The following is a 27,358-nucleotide window of genomic DNA, read 5'->3' as shown; positions in this document are numbered from 1 at the left end:
CCGCACTATAGATTGGACAGTGAAAGTACTGGGATTGAGATTGGTTCGAAAAGTTGTGAATTTTAGGTATCTTAAACGAATTATTTTTGTCATAAATTCGGCTCGCGAATTTTTTGTTCTCTTTTAGTTCTTTCTTTGCTTAATGCCTCAAGACGAACGATTTTATTTCAAGAATTAAGTATGAGATCGCATTTGTTCGATGCTGTCCAACGAGAAATGCAAAAACGATCTTGGTAGCCATGTTTGTACTATGAGTATATAAATAGAATCCAAATGATTCGTTGATTTGTTATTGTGGATGACTCGATCAACCATTACAAGCCACATAAAGCTGGGTGAGAAGCTTGCAGCAGCAGCGGATTAAAACGGAACTCTACTGGCTAAATGTTGAAGAGCTATCTTCTAGGACTATAGAGAGTCGTAACTTGAACAGCTTGAGATATGGTTTAAAAGAAAAGCTAACTTCAACAAAAGGCAAGGCGGAGAGAAAGACGAAGCCCAACGAAGTCTTCTACCAGCGTTCAAATCCTGCTGGTTTGAAGAAAAAGGAAAACTAATTGTACGAAGCGGTAATGAGTCTAAACCAGCACTTCTTGTCAGCACTTGAATGTTAACTGTTTTTAGATTGTGCGTGAGGACATTCCCCCACTCAGTGTTACTTACTTCCGCTTTTACTCACTATAACCTCCTTTAACCTTCTTTGAAATACAACTAGAGGGAAAGTGTAGGTGGAGGATTAATTGGCGGAAATGGTTAGCGGGGCTTGAAGTGGGTAGGTTATATTAAGAGCTATAGGGGGCCGACTACCAGCGCTCTCTACCGAGCGATCTATTCAGATAAAACTCATCTGTTTTGAAATGAAAGTAGAAATATAGCGAAGTTAAGAGGGGCTTTATTTCTGAGAGAGTGTGTGTACTATGTGTAATAGGGACAGAGTAATGGTGACAGTGTTGTAATACCCTGCAGTTGAAAGACATTTGTGTGGTGCATTAGTGAAACATTTGCATGAAGAGTGTCCAGGCGGTCTCTCTCAGCCAGAGTCACCATTGCAACGGACACCTGCCATCACAGAGGCCGGCACGAATCACCTACATATAATCATAATAACCCCATATACAGCTAGTATATCAAATCACAAAAGGCATTAAACAGATTGAATACAAATCACACTAACAAAATGTACATCCCCCATACGGACCCACACACAAACCGCCCCCTTTCTCGTTCATATTCGCACAGGATCGTACATAATCGTGTATAATCACAAACACAGGATTCACACAACATGAAAAGCCGGCCGGCCGTTCCATAAGATTACTCTGCTGCATGCATGTTCATGCTTTGCAATCATTTATCTTAATTAATTGTAACGTGATATTCATCTGTACTCAGTTTTGTGAAAATGGATGCCGTTCATGCATGATCGAGATTTCAACTCCAATATGTGAAAATTAAAGAAAGAAAGAAGTTGTCTGAAGCGAAAAATTTAAATGAATTTCTCTTCCAATGTTTACAATTCTAACTAGAAATGTCTCTCTCACAACTCTTAATAGAAGTACTGCATTCGCGAGGATTTTGGTTTTGATTGGCTGGTTTTGCCGGAAATTCATGCTTTGAGGATCCCCACGAGAGAAACAGCGATTTTGTTGAAGAGTGTACAGTCAACATAATTGGACAAAAGAAAATCTCAGAAAGCTGACACTGATTTCCGGTTTATTGAGCACCAATTTGGCACTCAATTAGCCATATTTCCGTTTGATAGCAAGGTTTTCATAGCAAATATCCGTCTTGAGATTACCAGAATCCAAAAATATGAATTTTAGTAAATAGTATGTTTCTGTGGGTATGCAAAAAATTAATTTTTGGAGATTATGAGGATGGATGTGAAGGCAGTGTATTATATAGGAACGAGTAGCTTTAAAATCTGGATAATAGTTATATATGTTTCAAAATTTGGCTTTGAAAAGTTAGAACTTTGAGAAGTGCAAGCGAAAGGCATGCTCGAGCTTTCTCTTCCGGTCACCAGCGGCCATTTTCCTCACCAGCTTTTGTTCCTTGAATATTCAATATCGGAAATTTGTTACGATTGCAATACACCCCCTATTAAGAAGTAAGAGAAATTAAATTTGCTTCACTTGGAGGAAAAGATATTCAATAAAAATGGAAAATGGATTTGAAAGACGTTATCTGCAATTGATTGATTCAATTTGTTAACTCTGAAATCACGTGGGTTATTATAAAAAAAATTAATAAATACACGTGACCTAAACATGCCATAAATTAATTATTCATATGTAGTTTCACAACAGTAAAAAAAACATATCAGTTGGGAAAAAAAATTGAATAATGCAACAATTGAAATTCTAATAAGCATTTATTAGGCGCGAAACATTATTGTTCTGAGCGGGGGCGGCTGAAAGAGGCCGGTGATCATGTTAGCCCAGACCATATCGCCACCCCGACAGGGTTTAATTTAATTTGTGGATATTCTAGGGGAGCGGATTGTGGGTTACGCCGATCCCTATCGCAACGCTATTTAGGGTGACTTTCTTTTAAAGTAAACTCCAATTTACTACACGCTATTGTGGGATCAATCTGGAAGTTAGTGCGAGCCGAGTTCCGGTATTGCCGCTCCTAGCCCGGCCTGTCTGTGAACTCTAACCGCCTCCAAACACCCTCTGTCACTATGGCTAGTTTTGTGGCGTCATTTCCCCGATAAAACGGAAGTTTAATTATCCACCCTCTTGCCATGATTATTGTTATCTGGAAATATTCCCTGGACTGATGCGCTGGACTTTAAATTGAGGAAGTAGATGGATTTGCGATGATCTTCAAGAGTGCTAAAACTATAAGGAAAACAGGGAGACATCAACAAACAATTATCGGAGCTGATGTAGTGAAGGTGGTCCGGTTATTAAGCCACAACAATGAAATGTTAGACAAATGCAAATTAATTAGTCCCTGAGTAAAGCAATGCCAGAAATGGGCAAAAACGGCATTTTCAAAAATTCTTGTTGTTCTTCTTGCAGTTGTTGTTGTTACCTTTTAATTTGTAAACAATGTAGCGCCTAAACGCGTGAACCGATTTTCATGAATGAGGTTTCATTCGATTCGGAATTTCATGTAGATATGCAGATCTCGATGCTCTAGATTCTATGGGGAAAAAGTTAGCCCCATATATGTAAGGCCCTCTTTTAAACGTTCATTCTGTAAATTTTATCCCGATTTTAATAAAAATTAGCAAGATGGCGGGGTTAGCGCTCTCCTACGTAACATGAACCGTCCTGCTCTTATCTTCAAATAAACACCTTCCACTTTTATTCGAAACGTTTAATGAAGAATATTTTTTACATGGGGTTCTTTGGAGACTGCAACTCTAAGCATCATTTTAAACAATCTCTCCAGCAGAGATAAAGTTCCGCTGACACACAACCTACACCTTAAAAAGTTAAGTATAAGGGTTGATTAAACGCCAAAAAGTACACCAATAAAGCTAGTACCCATTATTTCATTAATACTTCAGCTCGTAATTTCAGTCATTTAAAATGTTTCGAAAATGCTTAAGTGATTTATTCCCATTTAATCCCCAACAATTAATTAAGTAATTTTACTGCATTAAATTTTCATTAATATCATTTAGAATTTATTGCATGTCCCAGACCCTTATGCTCGTCGCCATTTCCATATACAAAATATTTGTTCTTTGTAGCACGCCTTTTAATTTACATTGACTGTAATAGGAGGTATCGACCTATTTATCATTAAATCTTTAATGATCAATATATAACATCCCTATGCAAATAAACACACAAATTGGCGGGTAACAATATGTGAACATGAAACATGACCCGCAATTTTCTTTTACCTGCTTCCCAAGAAAATAACCATTATTCCCAATTTCCTGTTTACCCTTGCACTATTAGTACAGAAAACAAGACATTAAGGAAGAAAAATCTTCTATTTTTTAATGTTTTTAATTGAGAAAAATTTGTATTGTATAATTTGATTCTTGATCAAATACCTACGGAGGAAAAATTAGTAAAAAAAATTAAACTTTTATTTTTCATAGAAATAATTAAGAATAAAGAATTGGCTAATCACAGTGGAGAATGGAAGTGTGAAAAGTAGGTGGGTAGCAGAGCCAATCAGAAGCTAGAAATGTTTATTGAACCACGCCTACTCAATGTATGCCACACCACGCCCTCTTTGGTATCTGTATTTTTTACTTTCCATTATTTTTGACAAACGGAATTATTAGTCAACACAAATTTAAACACAGTTAATGTTAAGGAGATAGCACATAGGTACTTGGGTATCCCAAATAAAGAACACCATTGTAAGTACATGCCATTTATTAACCTGATTATTTATTTAGTGTGGCACGATTTAGTGAAAGAAACATCTCAGCTGCTAAGATTGTTTAAAGATCTTGAACTGAAAGAAGAGCTAGAAAAATAAATAAATTGGAAATATACCTTTTAAAAAAAAAACGAGTTCCTAATTTTATGAAATCAACTGTGGCCAATGGTTATGGTAAATGGATAAAGTTTCTGTGTTACATTTAACGCATCGCATGATCACCATTGCATTGCAAAATCAATCCATATATTATGGCAGTATTATTTTAGTTGGTCAAGTAAGAGCGGTAGAGGGCGTACCTCGTTCTTGTACCTGGGGCCCACATTAGAGTCTACCCACTCAGCTCAGGTCACCATATTAAAGCCCCTCTGCACAAATGAGTGTACATTAACTAAATTACAATGGAGTTTATTGCCTTAGTTTTAATCCCATTTCAGGAACTACCTTTCTATGCCACTTCAACACTGATATTTCAAATAATTCATTTATTTAAATAATCAGATTTAGGATCTGCACTTTTCTAACTCTACGGTAAATACAATTTTTCCAAACCAACTAAAATAATTAAGAAAAATCTTCAGAAACTCTAGCGTGACTAGTTGCAATTTGATTTCCACTTTTTCGGCATCTCTTACACATCTATAGTATTGTTAGGATAATTTTAATCGATTGTCTAATTGATTATTGAAACGTTGATTTGTAAAAAAGTCTCAACAAATGCGATGAAATGTGATATGAGGAATGCGGAAGGAAAGAAATGGGTCTGTAATTATTAACAACTGACAAAGGAAATAGAAATTTTCAATATCGATTTTTTTTTTCGCCGAAAATATGGGTTTTGAGGAGTACTGAGTCCTTAAAAAAGAAGTGGGTTTGTTCCAAAGTGGTTCGTGTGTAAATACTCAATCTCCTGAACAAGAAGTTCAGGGGAAAACCACAGAAAACGAACTTCGAACTCTGTCTTGATCATTGAATTTCTTGAATACTGTTGTCGTTACTAATGTTGGTAAACTAAGTGAGCTAATTATTCTTATATATTCAGGATTTACTTGAAACTTTTAGAAAAAAAATGATTTTTGGAGCAAGCTCTGGAGCGATTGTATAATGGGCCTCTAAAGTGTGATTTCTCATTTCTTTTTTTTTTTTCTAACTACAGCTAATTTAACTGGGAAACTCTGAGTTTACGGAAAATCCGAAGGAAACCTGATAAGTGTGTAAGCACCAGAGCTGCTCGATTGTAGCTCGCTAAATGAGCATTTACCGACGGTTACCCTATATAAATGATTAGATAAAGGCATATTGATCTATTATTCAATTGCAATATTATTCCAAATTAGCTAATTGGTACAATGGGTCTTCAATTAATATTATTATAATGTCAAATTAATTAATAGCATTATATCACGATTTGGAATATTACATCACCACAGATATGGCGTATGAGATTGAAGCTTTTGATTTTGAGTTGTTAAAACCATTTTTGTCCTTCGAGTTGTGACCAGGAGAACCAAAAACATAAAATTTAGACCTGCTATTTTTTCTTTGTTTTTCACTCTTGCTAAGAGGTGATATGCAAGTTCCAGTGATCTGACCAAATCTGTCAAATTCGACAAAGCAGTCAAAGAAGGAAATTGTTAAGAGGGTGTTTAATTTGCCTGCGCGAATTGTCAGAACAAGTCGGTCGTTCAAATTAAGGTGTTGTTTTGTCTTTCTGCGGGCGTTCTGATGCCCGCAATAATAACAGCCTCCATTTTCGTGTTTTTTAAAAGTCAGTTCTCCATTTCGTGCTCTCTTTTGGAGTGGATATCAACATATTGGTAAGTATTCGTAATGTGTTTTAAAGATTAGCTTTTTCTAGGAGCTTTTTACAGCTCACTGACCGGTGATGGACAGTAATGAGAGAACACTATCCTATTTCCAGTTGTGCAGTGAGAAAAGCTCCGGGTGACAATGATCTCGAATGTTGATGCTACTTAAATTCAAATCTTTCAGCTAATCCATATCACCGATCTGATCCCTAAACATGATATTTATCACTCTTACTTTCATCTGAATCTTTAGAATTAAAAATCCGCATGAATGCAATTGATGCTTGCAACGAGGAGGACCAGAAAGTAAAAAGGAGGGACGCATTAAGCTGGTCTAGCATGCTTTACTCATTGTTTCTGCTTGCTAGGGTGACGGTGTTCGTATTTTAATAATACAACTTATAGTGTAACAAACTACTGGTACCCGGAGGCGTTGCCTCAAGGTCATTTCATCCAGAGAGAGTGACTGATGAGTCAGTCATTCCCGCCCTATACATCCCCCCCAAAACGGTCGAATACCCTTTTACAGCAAACAACCGTACAACACGTAGTTGATTGGACCAATCTCATTTGAGTAATCACACTTGTGCCAAACTAAAGCTTCCAACCCTGCCGCCTCCAAGCGAGAAGATATATTTGGTCTCTTGTAAGTCTGCTTTGTCTCATACTTCTCCTTCTTCCTCTCTTCCTGGAGGATTGAACAGGCGAAGCAATAATCGGGGTAGTTGCTTTCCCTTTTTTTATATGAAGGTAATAGAAGGGTCGTGAGCCGAGGATTTCAGTGTGCAAGTTGTTAGGGCCGAGGGTGTAAGTAACTGGATCAAGTAAGGGGCGAACTTCAAAAAAGTAAAACTGGAAAAAAGTCTTCTAACACAAATCCAGCACCAAGCGCCAGTTAAGTAACAAAGAGGGGAGCTCCAGGCCCTCCAAAGTAACGAGCGATTTCTCCTCCTATTTTATTCAATTTACTTTTTTATTTATATTGCGAGTAATTTATTTTAAAGCAAAATACACACAGACGAGGGGCTAACTTGCTGTTTTGAATATCAATGCCAGATATTTATATTTCTTTTCTTGGTTTTTCTTGAATTATTTATTCGCGCTCAATTATTTCCATTAAGGCCTACTCCAACAAGTATTCATTAGTTGAAAGCAGATTGTTTTCTACGCAGAATCATTTCCTTTTCGAAACTTCTCTTCTTCAAGTAAGTGAAAGTCTTACGGCTGTTCTGAAGTCCTCAAAGGCCGGAAAAGTACTGATTGCTCTACTTCTTATTTGTTGTATATGTATATGGTAGCGTAGGTATGCAAGTGTTACACCAGACTTCATACCCTCTGACTTCTAAAAGCTAAAGAAATTACTGGATGGAACAGTTTTCTTTCAAACGTGAAATAGATAGCAGCCGTTAAATGGATATTTGTCACTGCTTCTAAAAATAGCATTTTAGGGATTGGAGTCCATTATGGGAAAAACGATGAACAAAATGGAGGACTACTGATGCGTTTTCAAACTAAAAACCGGTCATTCACTGGCAGCTCGAAAGGCTACCTTACCTCAGTAGATATTTATTTCCTTTCAGTAATTTTGAAGGCAAAAATTCGTCTAAAAGTTCCACACTAGATTGCAAGAAAGAATTCCAGTGTCACTGTGTAGCAGTGGGTCCAGCCAGAACTAAGAAAGTCCACTTTCAAGTATATTGACTAAACATTGACGTAAAGCGCTGCCAACAAAGGGAGCGTTTCAGCCTCAGGGACTTGTTACAGGAGATATTAAGATACTTTTTTCTTACTCTTAAATAAACAAGAAAGCAATTTGATTGAGGGGACTATTATTACATACCCATACCTCGGCATGGGTAGGCTGTGGGGAGGGAATTTTACTAGTTTCCAATTGCAAACTCCTTCATCATTGTCCTTTACGCAAATTCTGTAAGAGATCAAACTCTCTTTCACCGCATTGTCTTCTTGTTCGAAGTAGGACGCTCTAGCTTGTACATTGGTCAAAATGGCTTGTAAACAACTGATTCACTCCCTGTTTGTATCCTAATAAACTCATTAATTCCCAGCACCACCTTTTTCCCATCATCACAGCAGGAGTCGGCATTGCAAATGGCCGGATTTAGTTTGCTTTGAGTTTTCAACGGGTACACTCGTTTCTACGAAATCTTGAGAACGAAGTCGTATTTAGGATATGATTTGACAATAAGTGGATGAGGTGAATGTGTATTATGGTGCTGCTTTAATTCACAACTATTCTTAGTGCTAAGCGCGCTACAATATTTACCTGTTTGACTTCGTTGCAACTTATAGGGTTGCAGTTCGAGATACAACGAAACAAGAAGAGATATGTAGAGTATTTGGTAAAACCGTGGACCTCTTAAAGAGGGGAAAGAAATACCTACTGGGAGATGATCCTCTTTGCAGCTGCCCGGGGTCCAGTGCCATGTATTGAAACTTCGAAAAGAGTCATTTTCTTTTGAGGAAGTAGCAATGCACTTCGTTATATGTGAACATCATTTCCTATTTCCTCTTCCTGTAAAGAAACTTTAAGATAGAAGCGTTCATTATTGAACCTTGTTCTTGTCCATCATATTGTGAGGATTGTCTTCGTTCTGTTCAATTTATATCAGTACTCAGATCCACAGTCTAACAGCGGCCTGCGATGTCAGACAATTTAAGAGTAGAAACTCCTTCAGCCAAATTAAATAAAAATAAAGTAGGGAAGGTACGGCGATTCTGGGAGGAAGTGACATCACATGGGTTTCTTCACGGCAAAAACTGCTTGTTACAGCTTCCAATTCTAGAACTTTTTGCTTGCTACCATCCACCAAGTTTTGTTTCCCTCAGCTAGCCAGCCAACGTCACTATCTAGTGGGCCGTGTGGTGAGCTGTCAGTATGTACCATTACTTTCGGCCGTGTCTTCATTGGGTCGCTCCCTACCTCAGACCAGAATCCGATTCCCCCACTAATACCACGCTTTTAGATATAATAATCTCGCAAAGTAAAGTAACAGTTTTTGCTTGCAGCGGTTACTTTGTTTCATCCCGACGTCATTCATTTAGATATTAGATCAACAATCATATCACAGGCTGCCAATCAGACATTCTAAGTGATTAATTTCTTTTCTCACTACATTTTAGCGCGATGCTAACCTCTTTCTGACAGCTAAGCCGTAGGGACGTTGTAGATAGAAAGGTTGTGTATACCTGCCGTTGTCCTTTTGACGTCTGAGGTGACACCCAAGACGGTGATGACGGTGTTTGTGGGTGAAGAATTCATTGGTTTTCCCGTTAGTTCTTCGTGATTATGCATAAGTCCATAGTTATTCGATTGTCCCTTATGCGGTCCCTTCTGAGAGTCATTAAATTAAATTAAAAGTGCTACTTCACTAAATTGTAAATGTAAGAGAGCATTTTTCTCAATTTTCAAATTTTGATGGATTTCATTTGACCGTAAGTAAACTGTTTTTTCATTCAAAAACGCTAATCATGGAAATGTCTTCAAGGAAGAACTCTGGAACGTCACTCTTCCCTCAAAAGTCCTTTTAGTGAATCTTTTTTGGAACTACTCGTATGTAATGCTCACTAGAAATTAGTACTTTAAAGTAAAATTGTAGAAATGTTGTATAAGAAAGTGCATATGAAGTTTCCTTGCAAATAATAAGGAAGCGGGATAACAACGAAACCTCCAGCCAAGTGGTGGGGATGACTCATATGCCATGAAGGAATTGTAGAATAGATTAGAATTGTATTCGATGATGTTCCGCCCGTACCTCAAGCAAAGTATTGTGTGGAGGGTATTCAAGAACATTGAAAAGGAACGAGATAAGAAAGTAATCAACAAAAAACCGAACCTGACTCAAGTCAAATATTGACATCAACAAAATATTTACCTCCCAACTTCCGTCCGGTCTCAGGCCAAGTACATTGTTTAATACCACACACATAGGTCGCAAACATTAATTAATATAATGGCTAATCTACATAGTGTATTTGCAGCTGCATGCGGATTTTATTAATCTAGCGCATACAAAGTCCACAGTTGTAACCACATTAATAAATGATTATATTGGAATATTAGGAATTATGTACAAGAAAATAAAAATTAAAAGCAATTGCATGATTACATTCTTTAAATGATAGTTACCAAGTTACAAATAAATTGAGAGAAAATTTCTTTTACCAAAAAGTTTTTTCCCTTACCATAACTTATGTGAGATTCATTGCATTAAGTCACACGAGCGCTTGTCACAGAGGCGTCTTACAGATTTTAGGAAGAAATGGTCAGTCTGTAAAATTTCCAAGGTCCTAGGCGTAATACTAAGTAGTTGTAATTTTTCGTCTGCTTGCTTTTATGAAATTTGTCCGGAAGTAGAGATCTGGGATGAGAAGTGAGGTACTTGGCTGGCCACCCCTAACTACATTACTCATCGCCTTGCATCCTGTCCATCATATCTTAACGGATGTAATAGTGTAATCTCTCTGCTACTCCCATGTTCTATGTACGCTCGAGTCTAGATGGCAACATTCATACCAACAGACGCACGTTATGTGAATTGCGTCTCTTTCTTCCTTACCCTAGAAAGAAGTACAAGTGATTATGCTAAATGAGAATAATTATTAGGATACTATTAAACAAAGACAAGGCAAATATTGTGAGGCTAAGAATAGAAGGCTAATATAGGTAGGAAAAATCGTTTATCCGACGGAAAATTTGCCCACATCTGCTCCCATATAACATTTCGTGTAAATAACTCCGTATTGAAGCCCGCGGAATCGTAGTGAGAGATCACATCAGATATATTTTACAATTGGAGAGATTTCCGTAGAAACGAACTCCAAAAATTACTTTATTTTTAGAGATTTAAAATTAATTAAACGGCTATCAATGGTAATAATCGGTAGCCATTAGAGTGCCCGGATTCCCGGATAGTGGAGGAGGAAGACTGGAGTGTGGGCTAGTATAAAGTTGGTACAAATAAGGTGCTTTACTAAGCTGCAATAATGTTCTCTAAATACTAAGCCAAACACACAAACTCCTACAAACTAGAGAATATATCAGAAGAAGGATCTGGATGTGGAAGCCGCGATGATGAATGGTTGTTGGCTGTTGTATACAGAAGCTAGTTGTACGTTCCAACTGCTGAGGGTTGAGGGCCAGTGAGCAGAGAGAGTTTGCTGACGAAAGCCGTCCTCAAACCACAATACCCTCCCTCCAGACAAACAAAAGGATATATCGGTCATTAACAATATTCTGAAGGTTTACGCATTATTGCCGAGAATGGGGAGGGCCGCCATGTTGGATATCCAGTTTAAACCCTGTCAGTTCGGACTAATTGTTCATGGTGTAAAAGAGTAATGTTGACCCAAAAAAAACCAGGTTGCTGGAGATTAAATGGCAACCCCACAAAACAGGTAACTTTTGCAAAGCTGGAATATGCTGCTTTGGTTGGTTTCAGCCAATCCTAAAGTCTGCTGGAAACAATTGATTCTCAAACCCTCCACATCCAAATCCGCTGTTAGGCGTGCTAAGCAGGATGGCTGAAAATAACTCTGTTAGTCACAAATAGTTACAGCTCGATGTTCCAATTACTTATGAACTAGCGCAAGGGAAATTCTTTTAGAAATCTTTACTTGTCTGGCCTCAAATACTTAAGGCAGATTTTTTTTTTACAATCTGCTAAAATATTATAGCGTTCAGGAACAGACAAAGAACCTCAACCTTTTTCGTACCTCAATGGGCATTTTCCCGGCAAATTCAAAATAGAAAATTGCCGACGTGCGCAATACCTCATCCTACCAAAGCGTAAAAAAAGGAAAAAGTTACAATAAAAATAATAAAACACAAACCAAATTTTAATCTATTTATTTAACTAATGCAGGTATTCTTCAGATACAGAGTTGGACCCTTGTCCAAAACAAACCTCTTTATACATCTGAAAATCCGGATCTCTGTCTATTGCTTCCATCAAAGCGGGTTTCAGACGTAAATGTTCGGCACGCATCAATATTGGAACGTCATGTATAGAAGTTTGGAATACATTTGACCTGGAAATTAGTTATTTGCAAAATATGAATTTACTACAAAATTAAGTCTACATTAAACCAAATTCAACAATTTCAAACACCATTTAAATATTCAAAAACGTGTGATTCTTGTATACAAATGACATGCATTTGGTGGTTTACAAACGCCTACAAATTTCACACCTTTATATCTCTTTTCGTATTGTTCAGAATTCAATGAATTCTGTACTGGATTGTACAGAAACATTAGCCCTAAAACTTGTATAAATCATATTGTTTTGGTGATGATAGTTTACGAGCTAAGAAAGGTTAAATTTTAGAGCTTTTCAAACTCCATCAAATTTCAAACCTTTATATCTCTCTTGGTATAGTTTAGAATTCAATGAATTCTGTACTGGATTGTACAGAAACATTAGCCCTACAACTGGTATAAATCATATTGTTTTGGTGATGATAGTTTACGAGCTAAGAAAGGTTAAATTTTAGAGCTTTTCAAACTCCATCAAATTTCAAACCTTTATATCTCTTTTGGTATAGTTCAGAATTCAATGAATTCTGTACTGGATTGTACAGAAACATTAGCCCTACAACTGGTATAAATCATATTGTTTTGGTGATGATAGTTTACGAGCTAAGAAAGGTTAAATTTTAGAGCTTTTCAAACTCCATCAAATTTCAAACCTTTATATCTCTTTTGGTATAGTTTAGAATTCAATGAATTCTGTACTGGATTGTACAGAAACATTAGCCCTACAACTGGTATAAATCATATTGTTTTGGTGATGATAGTTTACGAGCTAAGAAAGGTTAAATTTTAGAGCTTTTCAAACTCCATCAAATTTCAAACCTTTATATCTCTTTTGGTATAGTTTAGAATTCAATGAATTCTGTACTGGATTGTACAGAAACATTAGCCCTACAACTGGTATAAATCATATTGTTTTGGTGATGATAGTTTACGAGCTAAGAAAGGTTAAATTTTAGAGCTTTTCAAACTCCATCAAATTTCAAACCTTTATATCTCTTTTGGTATAGTTTAGAATTCAATGAATTCTGTACTGGATTGTACAGAAACATTAGCCCTACAACTGGTATAAATCATATTGTTTTGGTGATGATAGTTTACGAGCTAAGAAAGGTTAAATTTTAGAGCTTTTCAAACTCCATCAAATTTCAAACCTTTATATCTCTTTTGGTATAGTTTAGAATTCAATGAATTCTGTACTGGAATGTACAGAAACATTAGCCCTACAACTGGTATAAATCATATTGTTTTGGTGATGATAGTTTACGAGCTAAGAAAGGTTAAATTTTAGAGCTTTTCAAACTCCATCAAATTTCAAACCTTTATATCTCTTTTGGTATAGTTTAGAATTCAATGAATTCTGTACTGGATTGTACAGAAACATTAGCCCTACAACTGGTATAAATCATATTGTTTTGGTGATGATAGTTTACGAGCTAAGAAAGGTTAAATTTTAGAGCTTTTCAAACTCCATCAAATTTCAAACCTTTATATCTCTTTTGGTATAGTTCAGAATTCAATGAATTCTGTACTGGATTGTACAGAAACATTAGCCCTACAACTGGTATAAATCATATTGTTTTGGTGATAATAGTTTACGAGCTAAGAAAGGTTAAATTTTAGAGCTTTTCAAACTCCATCAAATTTCAAACCTTTATATCTCTTTTGGTATTGTTCAGAATTCAATGAATTTTGTACCAAATTGTAGAGAAAAGTTAGCTTTATAAGTGATATAAATCGCAATGTTTTAGTGATAATAGATAATGAGATATTGAAGGTTAAATTTAGGAGGTTTTCAAACTCCTTCAAATTTCAAACCTTTATATCTCTTTTGGTATAGTTCAGAATTCAATGAATTCTTTACCAAATTGTAGAGAAAAGTTAGCCCTACAACTGATATAAATCGTATTGTTTTAGTGGTAATAGTTTATGAGATATAGGTTTTATTTATAATAGTTATTGAGATATGAAAAGTGGAATTTTTAAATATTGCCTGTCGAAACTCACTTGTTAGTCGATGGCATGATCTTTTTCTTGTATTGTCCCCATTTTCGTCCATCGACAAACGCCTCGAACAATTGTCGCCTGTTTGGACAAACTTGATTTAGTGTTAGCACATTTTGTTTCCATTTATAACTGAATGAATGTTGTTGCAACACGGAGACTGGAACTCTTAATGTTTTTATGTCCGTCACTGCGTACATTATATGTTTGAATAGTTCTTCACCTGGAATTTAGGGATCATAGACTGGTTTTTAATAGCTTACAAAATCATTAAAAAACTTAAACTTGAGGAACAGTTGTTTTTTTTTACAATACGTCAAATGAATGGCTATAAAACTGGGGACTATGTTTTGACTTCATCAGCACAGTCCTATATCTGATGGTTTTGTGTGTGTCAAGAGCCTAGAAACTAGATAGAGCAAGAGTTATTCTGGCTAATAAATCACTGGTCACCAACGATGACTTGGACTACTCAGCCTCAGTACCAATCAAAAGAACAAGCATCTGTTGAAATGTCTCTTCGGACATTTAAGTTTTTGTGGAAAAAATTTGGATAATAAACGTAAAATGGCTGTTGAATCTTGTTCGATCTGTAGCCTTTCAGCATCTTCATCCAAGGAAGGCTTCTGCGTTTCGTGTAACTTAGCGGCTTTCATCTGAACAGTAACAGAATTTGCATCCCATTACATTAGGACTTAAACTTGCGTTTAAAAAGTGCGACAATAATGATTAATGATCATTCCCATGTTATAAAGTGAATAGAAATAAACAGTAGCAACATAAAGTTTTACCCTGACGCAACCTTTTAAATCGGACACAGTTGGCTTTGGAAGTAACCCACTTTCGAGATCAAAGTTGCCAGAGACTTCCAGAATTCGGAAGTCAAGCTGCCAAAAGGCATTTTAATTTTATTTTATTTTTTTCTAAAAGACAATGAAATAAACAAATTTCTACGGACTTACCAAAACCTACGCATGCGCCACTCGTCAGCGTCACAGTATTCATAAAGACTGGCTTCACGTTCGGTGGCAATGTTTGCAACGTTTCTTGAAAATGATACAATTGGTAGATTTGTTTGTCATGTTGATGTTTCAATGGGCGCTCATAAACTAACAATCTCTCTATCACCTGAACAATGCCATCAATTATAAACATCACCAAGGGCTTACCTTGTGTGCACTCTGCAATAGTGGTTTTAAAATTACACGCGAACATGATGTAAAAATATTTAGATTATGGTTAGATTTGTAAAGGGAATGGGGTTGTCAGCTAAATCCGTTACGATCTAAATGGTCTGTTATGGTTTTCTTAAAACTAAATGTAAGGATCATTGAAAATAGGCACCCTTACCGAACGGCGTGTAAATTTGAAAAGAGGATGTAACTGTGAGCAGAGATATCAGTGGGTTTTCAAAACCCGCAATTTTGAACGGGATATTCAGCACAGCGACCAATGAGGTCATTGTGTTCTCCACTGGTATTTTGAATAATGCTCCCAAAATGAAAGTCAGAGGAAACTAGATAAGATTTACACCCAACCTATTCTTGGTAACTACCGAGGCTGTCCAGAAAGTCTCGAGTAGAGAAAAAAGTCGTTAATAAAGTGCAACCACATCTGAGGATGGGATTGAAGGTCTCTTCAGGAAAGTTATAAGAAGATAGGGACGCTACTGCATTCCAGATTAGATGCAAAGGCACAGTGTGTGAACAGACACTTGCTCGACTTACTTGCAATATAACTTGCTGACCTTAACTTGCATATTACTTTCATGCTAGTCCGGCTAAACTTGGCGCATGAATAGTCAACTTAGCGATTTGTTGCCTTCTCATGGAAATTGGCGATTTGTGCAGAGATACAACTAGGAATGTTGTGGTACGTTAAAAGTGAGTTGTCCGGTGCCCTTTTTGAGACATTTTAAGGTTTTACGGTTAGAAAATAGCTTCAGGTTATTCCATTATTAAACTTAGCATTCTTTCTAATGAATTAAAATAAGATATAACTGCTTAATCAATTACAGTTCTCAAAATAAATGTCTACTCACTCTTCACGCATGATTTTGCCGGAGTATTCTCCACCGTAGCCTTTAGGAACATATCTATGATTCCCTCCTTGGGGAAATCATTAAAATAATTTTTAAAGAGGAACATGGTTTTTTTAACAGCTGCCCACTGTTGGTCATATCCATTTGGTGCCCACAAGTATTCAAAAAATTTACTATTCAAGCAAAGTAAATAGACACTCTCTATTAGTAAACATAATTTGTGTTAGTATTTATTAGTACAAGTGATTACTTATCAGTTAATTGTATTTATACAGCGAATAATAGTGAGATGTGACGTAAATAGAAAATGATCCCTCGCTACTCTTGGTGAAAGAAGATAAAAGCTATCAGTGGACTTTTTCGAAGGAACCTGGCCACGGATTTTCTTGTTTCTTGTTTGGGATAAATTGTCCAAAATGGACGGAATTTCAGTGGTTGGCTTAGCTGTGCGTATTGATGTAGTGATTTCACTAGTGAAAGGAGTGATTGAGGAAAAATGTGAGCCTGCAACCGACTGAACAGAAGGTCATCGAATTTCGATCCCAACACTAGTGACAGTTCTAGCCACATTGTAGAGTCTCCGCTTCAAAAGAATTAGGGGGTTTACCTACCAACATGGCAAGCTAAGGATGACTCTCACATTTAAAATAGACAGACCAGTTGCCAGCAGAAGTTACTGTGGCCAGAAACTGAGCACAGGGCTTCTCTTATACGTATTTATCTGGAGACAGAAAACCTAGAGCTGAATAAAGCCGAGAAACTTACTATCTCTATGTCTGAAAAACTAGTGCTCCACAAGAATCTTCTGATTGGTAGCCAGGAAGGCACAACAGACTTTGGGAACTAGAACCATTTAGAAACTAACCTATCTAAAAGAGTGCAACCTGATTAGATTACATATTTTCCCTTCTAAACTGGTGGTTGAGTCAAAAGAAGTTTCAACTTTCTCTGAAGAGAATTGCGTAGGAATTCATTCAGGAGAATACTTGCGAATTTCCGCCAACCTCTACGGAATCTGAAAGAGCATTCTCGGGTCCCACAAGATAAAACCTAAAGAAGTACTTACGATCGCCAGTCCAAACTGAATAATTTATAGGTTCTCCAAAAAATAGATTGATGTCGGCAAATTTACATCCAGGAATAATATAAACAGTATTTTCAATTTCTTCTTGATGGATTTGTTCTGATTTTTCATCGCGTCGCGATACGGCCATTCCGCCGATTACAAAATACATGTTTTGCGGTTGATGTCCCTTTTTTAGGATGGTACGATTCGGTCCAACAAATACTAATCGTGCCACTTTAAATATGTTGGTGAGTTTAGGCTGAAAATAGAAATAAACAATGATTATGGATTTCCTTTCTAAAAAGCTCATATTTTACTGCAAACGTTTTCCATTTTAAAAATTAAAAAATTTACCAAAGAAAAGCCGCGGAAGAATTTACACGTTTGAAATTTTTCTGCTACTTTCTGCAACTCCGCTTCTGGTCTGTTCCGAGGACTTTGCATCAGCAAAACTTTTTCCTGGAAAAAAAAACACAGGTATCTAAAGTGAGAGTGGCCAATCTGGTCATTCACACCACTATCTTATACTCTAATAATTACACTTCTAATCGTTTCTTTGGATACATGAAACGAGGAGATCTGGAGCTGTATCGTCCTTTTTAAAAATATGCTTCACTTGCAGGAAACGGTTCCCAGGTCAACACATTTCGGGGCACTTTGCTGCATCTCTCCAAAGCGTCATTTTATTAATATGAGATCATATTACTTAATTAGTAGTAACGGGGATCAGTATCGTTTTTAGATATTAAGTTTGAAAAAGCAGCTCTAAGAGTATTTTAAAAAAAATAATAATGAAAATAAGTATTTCATGAACGGAATCCACTGCCTGCAATAAGAAAGTTTTTTGAATAGGTCATACTATGAGGTAATGGTATTTTTTTTTTTTTTTTTTTTTTTTTTTTTTTTTGGCGCATCAACAGCTGAGGTCATTAGCGCCCGGAGCTTTTTCCAGTGCACTGCCGGCCTCCGGACAGTGTTCTCTCGTTACAGACAACACTGTCCATCACCGGACAGTGAGCTGTAAGAAGCTCCTAGGAAGAGAAAATCTAAGGGTCAGCTGCTGGATTCGAACCCGGGACCTCCGCGTGGGAGTCCAGTATGCTGGTTAGTCTCGTTTTAACTTTATACTTAACTTTGTATAAAGGTGTTGAGGAGGCAGTGGAATATTACGCCCAAAAATACTTCCTCCTACTTATGCCGTTTAGTCTTCGAAGTGATAACAGATGAGGAGTAGTAGTTTCATGTTTGCTGATTTAAAAAAAATTAATCTAACGATCAGGGATCTTTGAAGTTCAGCAGTTAGATCATTGTAGAACAAACAGCAATAGTCTAAATGAGACATGCAAAGATTGAAATAAGCATCTTGCAAACACACGTCAAACAATTTGAGGGGTTGGAAGACCAAGTCTTAAGGAGGTCTAAGTAAGCAATCTGCAGATGATAACAGCTGCTGCTGATCACTCGACAAATTTTTATTTAAATAACGAGAAAACAGCAGAAGAGAAAAGAAAACATACCTGAAAATTTAGTAAATGTCCGGACGATCTGTCTTTTTCTTCTAGTTCTTCTGGTGGTAGAAGATCATCTTTAAGCCATTCGTAATGGTGGAGGGCATTCCTTACAGAAACCCGAAAGAAATCTTTACCATTAAATCGTAACTTCTTTTTCTTCTTTTGATACTTGAAAGACTGGATCATAAAATAAATACAAAATATTTTTATATCTGTTCATTTCAAACGATAAATTAAAATAAACACTATCAATTTTTTACAAAGTAAAGATTATTATGACAAAGTTTCAATATTAATTATGTCCACGAGTCTAGTAAAGCTTACTAAATTTAGAGAGAGCTTAAAGAATTTAAAACAAAATAGGTAATTAAACAGCCACTCGATTTTATCTTGATTATTATATTTTAATTGAAAATTTTTATTATGTGACATTGAATTGATATTGAAGTTCATTTGTCTTGAGTGATCGTTGGTGAATCTGCCATAAATCACATTCTGGTAATAAATAAATAGAAGTGACTGAAAGTCATAATCTAACCCATACTAATCCCACTTAGACCATATCTCCTGCACAAATGTCTCAAATGAAACTTTTGTTTGGCTCTGTAATAATTGCATTCCAAGTTTATATAAATATCATTGGAAACATTTTTGTAATATAATTTGAAAGGCAAAAGGTATTAAATAAAGGCCAAAAAAGAATACTAGAGTGGATAGAGGAATTGAGAGGAAAGTGAATTTGGTGAAAATTAAAGCAGCTATGGTCGATGACAAAGATGTATAGTGAAGGACATTAAGGAAGAAGAGGAAGAAGAAACAACGGGAACGTAACACGTGAAGACATTCCCTGTGAGAAATAGCATCTGCACTCTGCAGACTCTCGCGGACACATACTATAGTATTTATAGTGGACACCCCAAGAAATACTAATCATATCACAGCTTGATTCCAACTCGAACATCATATAGCTGACCTGTCACTTGTATAGATTCAACGTTGACCTTTCATGTCACCCACAAATATTTTAAGTTCTAAAAACTTTCGAGGTTATCTGTCTTTGCTCGGGAAGACTTGCATCCATTATCAGAAATAGATTAATTTGTTGTAGAGACTTCGACTTCACTTACGAGTATGTTTCACAATGCACTCATATTTTTTAAATATGATTAAGCTGCTCAATAGAATCAGTTTTAAATTCATGCTGGAAAGTTTATATAACCTGATTGATAATCCTGATCAATAAGAAGAAAATATACATACGTCAAACTCAGCAAATGTTGATACATTTTGTACAAAAATAAACTGCAATTAAAGAAGTTTAGTTGATAGCTGTAAAGAGTTAGATATTTTTTCTTAGTGGCCAAACGTCAATCAAATTCGAGACAAAAATAAAAAGTTGCAGAGAAAAAAAAATCAAAGAATTCGGACACAACAACAGAAGGTTACAAAGGATAACCTTACTCGATAAGGATAAAACTTCTTCTTTTTTTTTGTGGCCCATGCGAATCACATGGTTTGCTTTATGCCTGGGGTTTTATAATTTGTACTCTTCAGAAAATAGGCTAGCAACTTTGCAGAAATATGGGAAAGTACTTTAGTTTTTTTTTTCTGGGTTGACAAAGTTATTTAGTGAAGTTGTTTCGCACAAGATTATTTTCGTGTAGAGATCTTTAAACAGCATTGCCGATGGTGTCAACTCTAATTGACATGATTCCAAAACCATTTAGAAGTACATACATAATAAATTAATTGTGTTAACTCACCACTCTCAAATCTATTCTTCTAGACATATTTGAATTCGTTTAGTACCAGTTTTTAATAATTAGCTCCAATAAGGTGTGAATTTGTGCTTATTTTTGTTGTTTTCATTTAAATAATGGTTATGCTATTGTGCTGACATTATTCTGAAACATAAGAGTTGAGCGTTTTTTTTAGTTACTAAAAATAGCGTAGGAAAATACTTCCTATTTGAAATTCCAAAAAAAAAGAAATTATTCTTCACAAAAAAAAAATGAAATAGCAATACTACGGATCTACTGATCATGGAAATGTAATCAAGAAACAAGTGGAAGCAGACAGTAATGAATATATTGCAGTAGTCAGCTGTCAGCCATATTTCCCTTTAGGCTAATTGGTTTGTACATAGAATGTCAGTAAATACTTACTGCCCAATTTCTGAATTTTACAATTCGATAAACTAAAAAAATAAAAAATAAACAATTTAATAAATAAAGTTTGCTTTGGCAATGGAAAAGTTAAAAATCCTTCCTCTGTATTTTATATTAACAAGTTTAATGAAAACTTTATGGACGTCGTTTCCATGGCAATTGCATACAAAGTAAATCTGATGTAAACATTCATTCGAGTTTCACTTTACTATAATTTTTAAGTTCTAATGTACATCTTAAATTAAGAAAATCCGGAAAGCTGAGAGAAAATTGTAACAACTGAAAACATTTGGTCTATGAAAAACCACTTCCAGCTAACTTATCTTCAACAAATTGGGAATTTTCCTGATTTATTCAATTCTTATTAATATTTATGGAGGTAATGAGGCCGTGCATTGCTCCCAAATGAGAAAAGCGTGTCCCCAACTTTTCCGCCAAAAGTATTCTTGGGCGTTAAAAAATAAATGTTACATTTCTTTCAAGGATGTATAATTCGTACTCTGTGGTCAAAGCGTACACCAACCAAGTGCCCAGGAAAAGGTAAAATAGAATAAGTTGGGTAATTTAATTGGAAAGCTTATTCGGGGCTCAAATAATGAATTCAAATCTTATCAAGTTTCCGTTTTTGAGTTACGCTGAACTCATAAATAAAGGAATTTGACTAAACTCGTTTTTTAAAGAAAGTTTCTAAACAAAGTGATAAGAGTAAGTCGAACGAGTCTTAATTCCAGGTTCTTGTTTTGGCGGAGAGGAGCTGCTTGGATGCTGCGAGACTAAAAACCCTAAAGCTTCCACTTTAGTGTAATCTACAGTTCTCCCAATCATGTTTATAGCAATGAAGATTTATTTTCAATTCCAAGCATGAAGAATATTCATCAAGCAGGAGTATCTGAATGTAGAATGTACGTCCCCAAGCAGATTTTATTTCGTGTCATATCCGGTAATTTATAGCCCACAGAGACTTCTACATCCTGTTATTTGATAAAAATGTTATTGCAAACGATATTTTCATTTTTCATCCCCCTTAAAACTATTCATCCTGCCAGCATGTGTCACCTGTGTGAGAGACTCCCACTCTTTTACAGGTAAATTGATGGCCGAACACCTTGTGACTGGCAACTTTACTGCAGCACTTATTTATTTGGAGGGCTAGCTTTTTAATAGCGTTCCTCTGACTCCAGGGGCTCGTTTGACTGGATAAGTGTGGCTGGAAAACTATTACACATTTAGTGTAATGGTTAGGGTACCGAATGCTTGACACGAGCGCGGGGTCTATCGTATTGGGTAAAAGCCCAATGGGACCTGTAAAGTCTCTTCAACCTACACCTGGATATAAACATGCTCTCATGGTTACGTACGTAGACCACGCAATCTCCCCTTGATACTACATGCATGATGGCATAGCTGAAAAAATGGAAATACGTAGTTACAATGCTTAAATTGTGTGTAAGTTAATGAACACCTGTTTAACTTTATTCATAGGGGAGGGGGAAAAAAGGTGAGCAATAATTCCTAGTCAAGTATCAGCTGGTTGGTGTCTGAGGAGCCTCTTCCTCTGCATTGTCGGCCTCTTCAGCAGAAGGAATGGCGCTTATCTCTAAAGTTAATATCAATTTGAGCATCCTGTAAGCCAGATCATTTGCTAAAAAGCGGATCGATCTAAGAAATGCATTTCTAGCAGGAAATAGTAAAGACACATTTTACATTCTATCTACAGGCACTAAGAAAGTAAAACAAAAATAAAATAAACAATTCAGAAACAAAGCTGCGGAGGGGAGCAAAATACTGGTAATAGCAACAAAAGCATTAAGAATGTCAAAGGAGCGGTTGGAAGAGGGGGGCCAACAGAGGAAAATTTGGCCTGACGTTAATAAGACATCCGATATGACGTCAGTCAGTCAGAGTTCGTCATTTCGATAAACATCAAACCAGCATTCGAGTTTTTTTGTTTTGTGCTTAGAATTCTTAGGTATTTTATTTCGGGCGCACACGGCTCAAATATTCTGCTCAGTGTGACTGTTGGCTAGATAATGAGCGTTCACCAGTAAAAAGAGCACGTTTAGAGTTTGCAAGAACAGAATTACGAAAAAACCTGCTCTTCTGTTTTTACCTGCATGGCCTTAGCCATGTTGTATACTTACGTATATACATATATCCTCTTTCCTCTTTGCACTAATGAAAATGGTAATAATAGCCATAAAAAAAGATGATAGTAATATTAGTTAAAGTCAATTGGACTTAAAATACCTCATCCAGTTTAAGTGGAGGCGTTTTTGAGGACCCCTCCCCGCTAAAAAAACTTTATTACATTTCGGTTAAGTGCTTTTTTTTGTGATGATGGCACTCAATAAATTTTGGTATTATGCTTTATACTCATTCGGACCCGACAGATAAGGCACATATATAGCCAGATATGCAGAATTTTCGGGACTCCAGGGACGATTTCGAATGAATAACCAAAAATCGAAATTTACACGATCGCAATACCATCTTTTCGAGTTGTAAGAGAAAAAGAGACTAAAATAATAAAATATTCATAGTTAATAATGAAGTTTTAGTCACGAGATAAATGATGATGCAAAGTGACGGAAATGGCGACGAGGAATATAATTTCTGTTTGGGTAGCGCGGCAGGGCGGGGAAGGAGTAGGGCGGATGTCAGGCTTTGTCAGATTGTGTTTGCTTTTATTTTAATGAGAATGTACCAAAGTTGGTCCAATTGAGATGCAAACTAGGGCAGCCGTATCACCGTAATTTGGTTTTCATTCCAATCAGACTTGTATCCAGGGCTGATCTCTCTGTCTCTCTCCAGAGGAAAGCTGGAGAGAGGCGGACATGGAAGAGAGTTTCAGGGGAGAGAGAGTGTTTCCCACCCTCTACGCCAGCTTATCACCCCCTCCTAACCACTAATTGACAAAATCTATTCCACTTAGAAAGCATCCATTTAAGTTTGGTAGCTGTCCGTGTGGAGTTCTTTGCGGTTATGAGAAGGCTCTTGAATGCGGGTGAGTAGGAGAAGGCCGCCAGTAGAAGATGCCTTGCGGAGGTGCTGAATCTTGAGTTTCAATGGAGAAATACCTTTTGAAATCCACTGAGTCCAACAAAACGTCCGGAGGGAAATGCTAACACTACTTGCTGTTACTTAAGAAGTCTCAACTGGTCTGGTCCCAGGATTGATTCAGTTTCCAATCCAGCTAAAGGATGCAAGACCCGCTATCTTTACTAAACCTCGATCTTTACGCAACACAAAGAAACTTTGTCACCATTTTGTTGTCTGACGAAGATCAATGGGCTTTTCTATTGCTTTTGTTGAATACAATGAGAAAGATAGTTGACAAACGGTATCCTATTTCTACGTATTTAAAAGTACTTAGCAAGCATGACGGTATCCTGATTTAGTCAGGCTAAGTACCTGATGCGAATTGCAGCGTTAGTAAGTCGTGTAAAGTCCAGATTGTGTCCATGGTTTCTTTTTCTGCTCACCAATCTCCTGCGTGCTTTCAATACTTCTTGCAGCTTAATAAGAATATTGACGGAGCTGAACGAGCAGGACTCGTGCATTCCCATACCAGGCCTATTCCCTTATATCCACCAACTTTCTTATTAAAAACCACTACAAGGGAAATCAGATATCGTCAGCGGAGGAGACGGAGAAGTGCTTCTGTAAGAGGGTGGTGGTTGTAGATTGGTTGGTCCGATGTCGGTATGTACACACACACCCCTCTCCAGATCGTACGATCTATGGAAAGCAAGCTATTAGACAGGGTTATGTAAAGTCAGGAAGAAGGGCCAGGGGGAGGTAAATAAGGGTGCCCAGGATTGATGAGAATACCTCTATAAGACCCTCTCTCACCGAACAGACTACCAAAAACTCTTAAACGGTTCGATAAATTCTTGTCAGTTCTATGTTGTAGAAAGACGGTAAGAGTATTAGAACCATAAGGCTATGGGAATTTTATTAGTAGCGGCTACAGCAGAAGGGCATTCTAGAAAGATGAGGGGGTGGGGAGGAGGTCTCTATGCTGAAGTTAGGAAAGGAACCAGTAACACTTTCACGAATCCGAATCCGTCTGTTCAGCTCATCTAATTTAAACCGTTTAAGTTTATGTGGGCCAACATACCAGACTATCTCCATTTTTCAGCGATCTCTTACTTACTAAAGTAAAAAAGTGACTGTTGTAATCGTGTCAAATTTTTTAGATCGAATTTTCAAAAGGGCAAGGAGTCACGAAAATCCGTCCAGCCAGGACTAGCAATGGGCAAATGAAAAGCCATTCGTCCTAATATTAATATTACTAGACTGCAAGAAGAAAAATCAAATTAATAGTTAAAATAACCACATAACGTGGGGTTTGAGAATACCACAAATAGTGAAAGAGATCGTTAATAACATGTTGGTCGAAGGGTTCAGGTGATTAGCAGAAATAAACGTTCAAAGCGCCAGTACTAAACTGGAATTACAAAATTGACGAATGGAACAAACACACCCTCAGATAGTGCGTCACACAAACGCGCAAATGATGGAGCCAATCATGTGTATGTTAATACTTGATTAGTAAAGAATAAGTGGAGTACCATGATTACAGATTTTTGGTCCAACTGACAGGGAAACCATTCAATAGATTTAGACCATCGACAAGAGTTTGTATATATTTTTAGTCGAAATGAAAGGTTATGTGTTACATGTTGTGCTCATTAACCTTTAATGACCTAATTTTCACCAATAAAACTACACTTGGATTCCCTGGACGGGAGTATTGGTAATTACCTTTTGTATTTTGTCAGACGGTGTTCGCCATTCACTAAAAAACATATTTCAAAAATGTACTCCAGGGAATTTATACACGTATACTTCTAGTTTTCCACTTCTTCAGAGTCTTTCCCAGAAATAACTCCTTGAGTTTTCTTTTTAAATTTGTATGATTGTTCCAGCGACATTCCCTTCCAGGCTGTTCTAACGGAAGGTTAGACTGTAAGCAGTCATTTCAGTATAATATACGGGTTTACCAAATGTATCATTAGGATGAAAAAATAATTGCCATTTCAGTCGAATAAAATTTATTTTGCCGAGCTTTCGACCTAGGGACTAGGTCATCTTCAGGGCTGTGGAACATATTTACAGATTGTTAACAATGATTCTGTTGAAATGAATATGTATGCAATTATTTTTCATCCTATTGAAACTATGAATCAGTCACCAAAAAGAATGAACAACAACAAATGTATCATCTTGGTAGAATTAAATATGATTAAAAAATTCCTAATTTTAAGAAATAAGTTAGCACTTTGAGAACTTTGGTGAACGAAAGTCACACAAATTAATATTATCTTTGCTAAGATTTATTTTATTTATTTATTTAGTATTTTGAATGAACCAGGAACTACAAAACAATTTAAGGTAAAGTACTTACTGGTTGCAACAAAAATTGCGCTGCATTAAATTTAGTTACGTACAAAATAATGACACTTTTACAAAATGTCACTAACTAAATTTCTGACTCTGCAGAGAACTACCCAACCACCCAACCAGACTCACTCTGAGAAAGAGAAAGAGATAAAACTTTGGCAGAACAATCTCAGAGAAAGTACTGCTCTCTCTCAATGCTGTAAATTAATTGTTAATGTAAATAAATTAGTTGTGTTTCTTAAGTTGTACAAGAAGATTCTTCCTCTTGAGATAGTTGGCGGTGAGATGTGGAGTTTGGGGGTGGAAGAAGGAGTTAGGATTGAGCTAAACGATTGTTAGTGTTGGTGTTGGTGGTGGTCGACTGAGAGCGCCAATGTCTCGTTGGAGCAGCGAGTTTGTCCGGAACTCGTTAGTAAGTTTGGTGGAGAGTATTTCTGGGAGGAGATGCAGGTGTAAGTTTGTCAAACCAGGCACCGTCTCCTGTGCTTGCAGTATCCCCCCGATCCTGCTTCTAAGTTTACGTAAATCCACTAAATTCTCACAAACAACCCTCCCGTCCCTTTATTTCCCATTCGCTCCCTCTCACTCCCTCCAACTCCCAACCGAACCCTATCTTCTATCTTCCCTTCAATTCAAACAAAACTCATCCTTCAAGCTCAACAGCGTCTTACATCCTCCGGGTTCATTCAGGTACCAAATTGTTGCAAAGTTTCCTGTAATTCTATTAGAAAAGCTATTCCTAAAATATATTGTTTTTATATTAGGATAAACCTGGGGCGGGTGGTTGGTCTAATGGTCATGAGAGTGGCTTTGTAAGTGAGAGATCCCCAGTTCGAATCCAGCGTATGGCTCCTTTTAATTTGTAAGAGAAGAAATTGTTTATAATGAAGTATGAGCTTCCGCCTCCTTTCACCATCCTAATTGGTACTTGGACGTAAAGCGC

At 36.7% G+C, this 27,358-nt stretch overlaps 1 protein-coding gene across 5 annotated transcripts in view; it reads right to left on the bottom strand.

Annotated features, from left to right (window-relative positions):
* LOC141455510 (uncharacterized) overlaps positions 1-21,173 on the bottom strand; it is a 28,175-nt gene extending 7,002 nt beyond the window's left edge. For 2 of the 5 annotated variants that reach the window (XM_074130620.1, XM_074130619.1), the window contains exons 1-10: positions 21,007-21,171; positions 20,605-20,745; positions 18,848-19,018; positions 17,685-17,789; positions 17,331-17,589; positions 16,265-16,465; positions 15,186-15,404; positions 14,227-14,446; positions 12,092-12,215; positions 10,371-10,745 (exon numbers count right to left, since the gene is read on the bottom strand). In XM_074130620.1, coding sequence (XP_073986721.1) covers positions 10,653-10,745; positions 12,092-12,215; positions 14,227-14,446; positions 15,186-15,404; positions 16,265-16,465; positions 17,331-17,589; positions 17,685-17,789; positions 18,848-19,018; positions 20,605-20,631 — 1,419 coding nt within the window. In that variant the 5' untranslated portion in view covers positions 20,632-20,745; positions 21,007-21,171 and the 3' untranslated portion in view covers positions 10,371-10,652. Of the gene's footprint in view, positions 1-10,370; positions 10,746-12,091; positions 12,216-14,226; positions 14,447-15,185; positions 15,405-16,264; positions 16,466-17,330; positions 17,590-17,684; positions 17,812-18,847; positions 19,019-20,101; positions 20,287-20,604; positions 20,746-21,006 lie in introns of those variants that run through there. The other 3 variants (XM_074130621.1, XM_074130623.1, XM_074130622.1) reach the window with 3 other exon arrangements.
* Between the last annotated feature and the right edge of the window lie 6,185 nt (positions 21,174-27,358).

The sequence above is a fragment of the Rhodnius prolixus genome, unplaced genomic scaffold, assembly GCF_049639745.1.
Source record: "Rhodnius prolixus isolate KJV_2025 unplaced genomic scaffold, Rpr scaffold_4, whole genome shotgun sequence".
In the NCBI taxonomy this organism is placed as follows: Eukaryota; Metazoa; Arthropoda; class Insecta; order Hemiptera; family Reduviidae; genus Rhodnius; species Rhodnius prolixus.
Note: the sequence above shows the minus strand (reverse complement) of the source record. Positions and strands in the feature narration are given on the sequence as shown.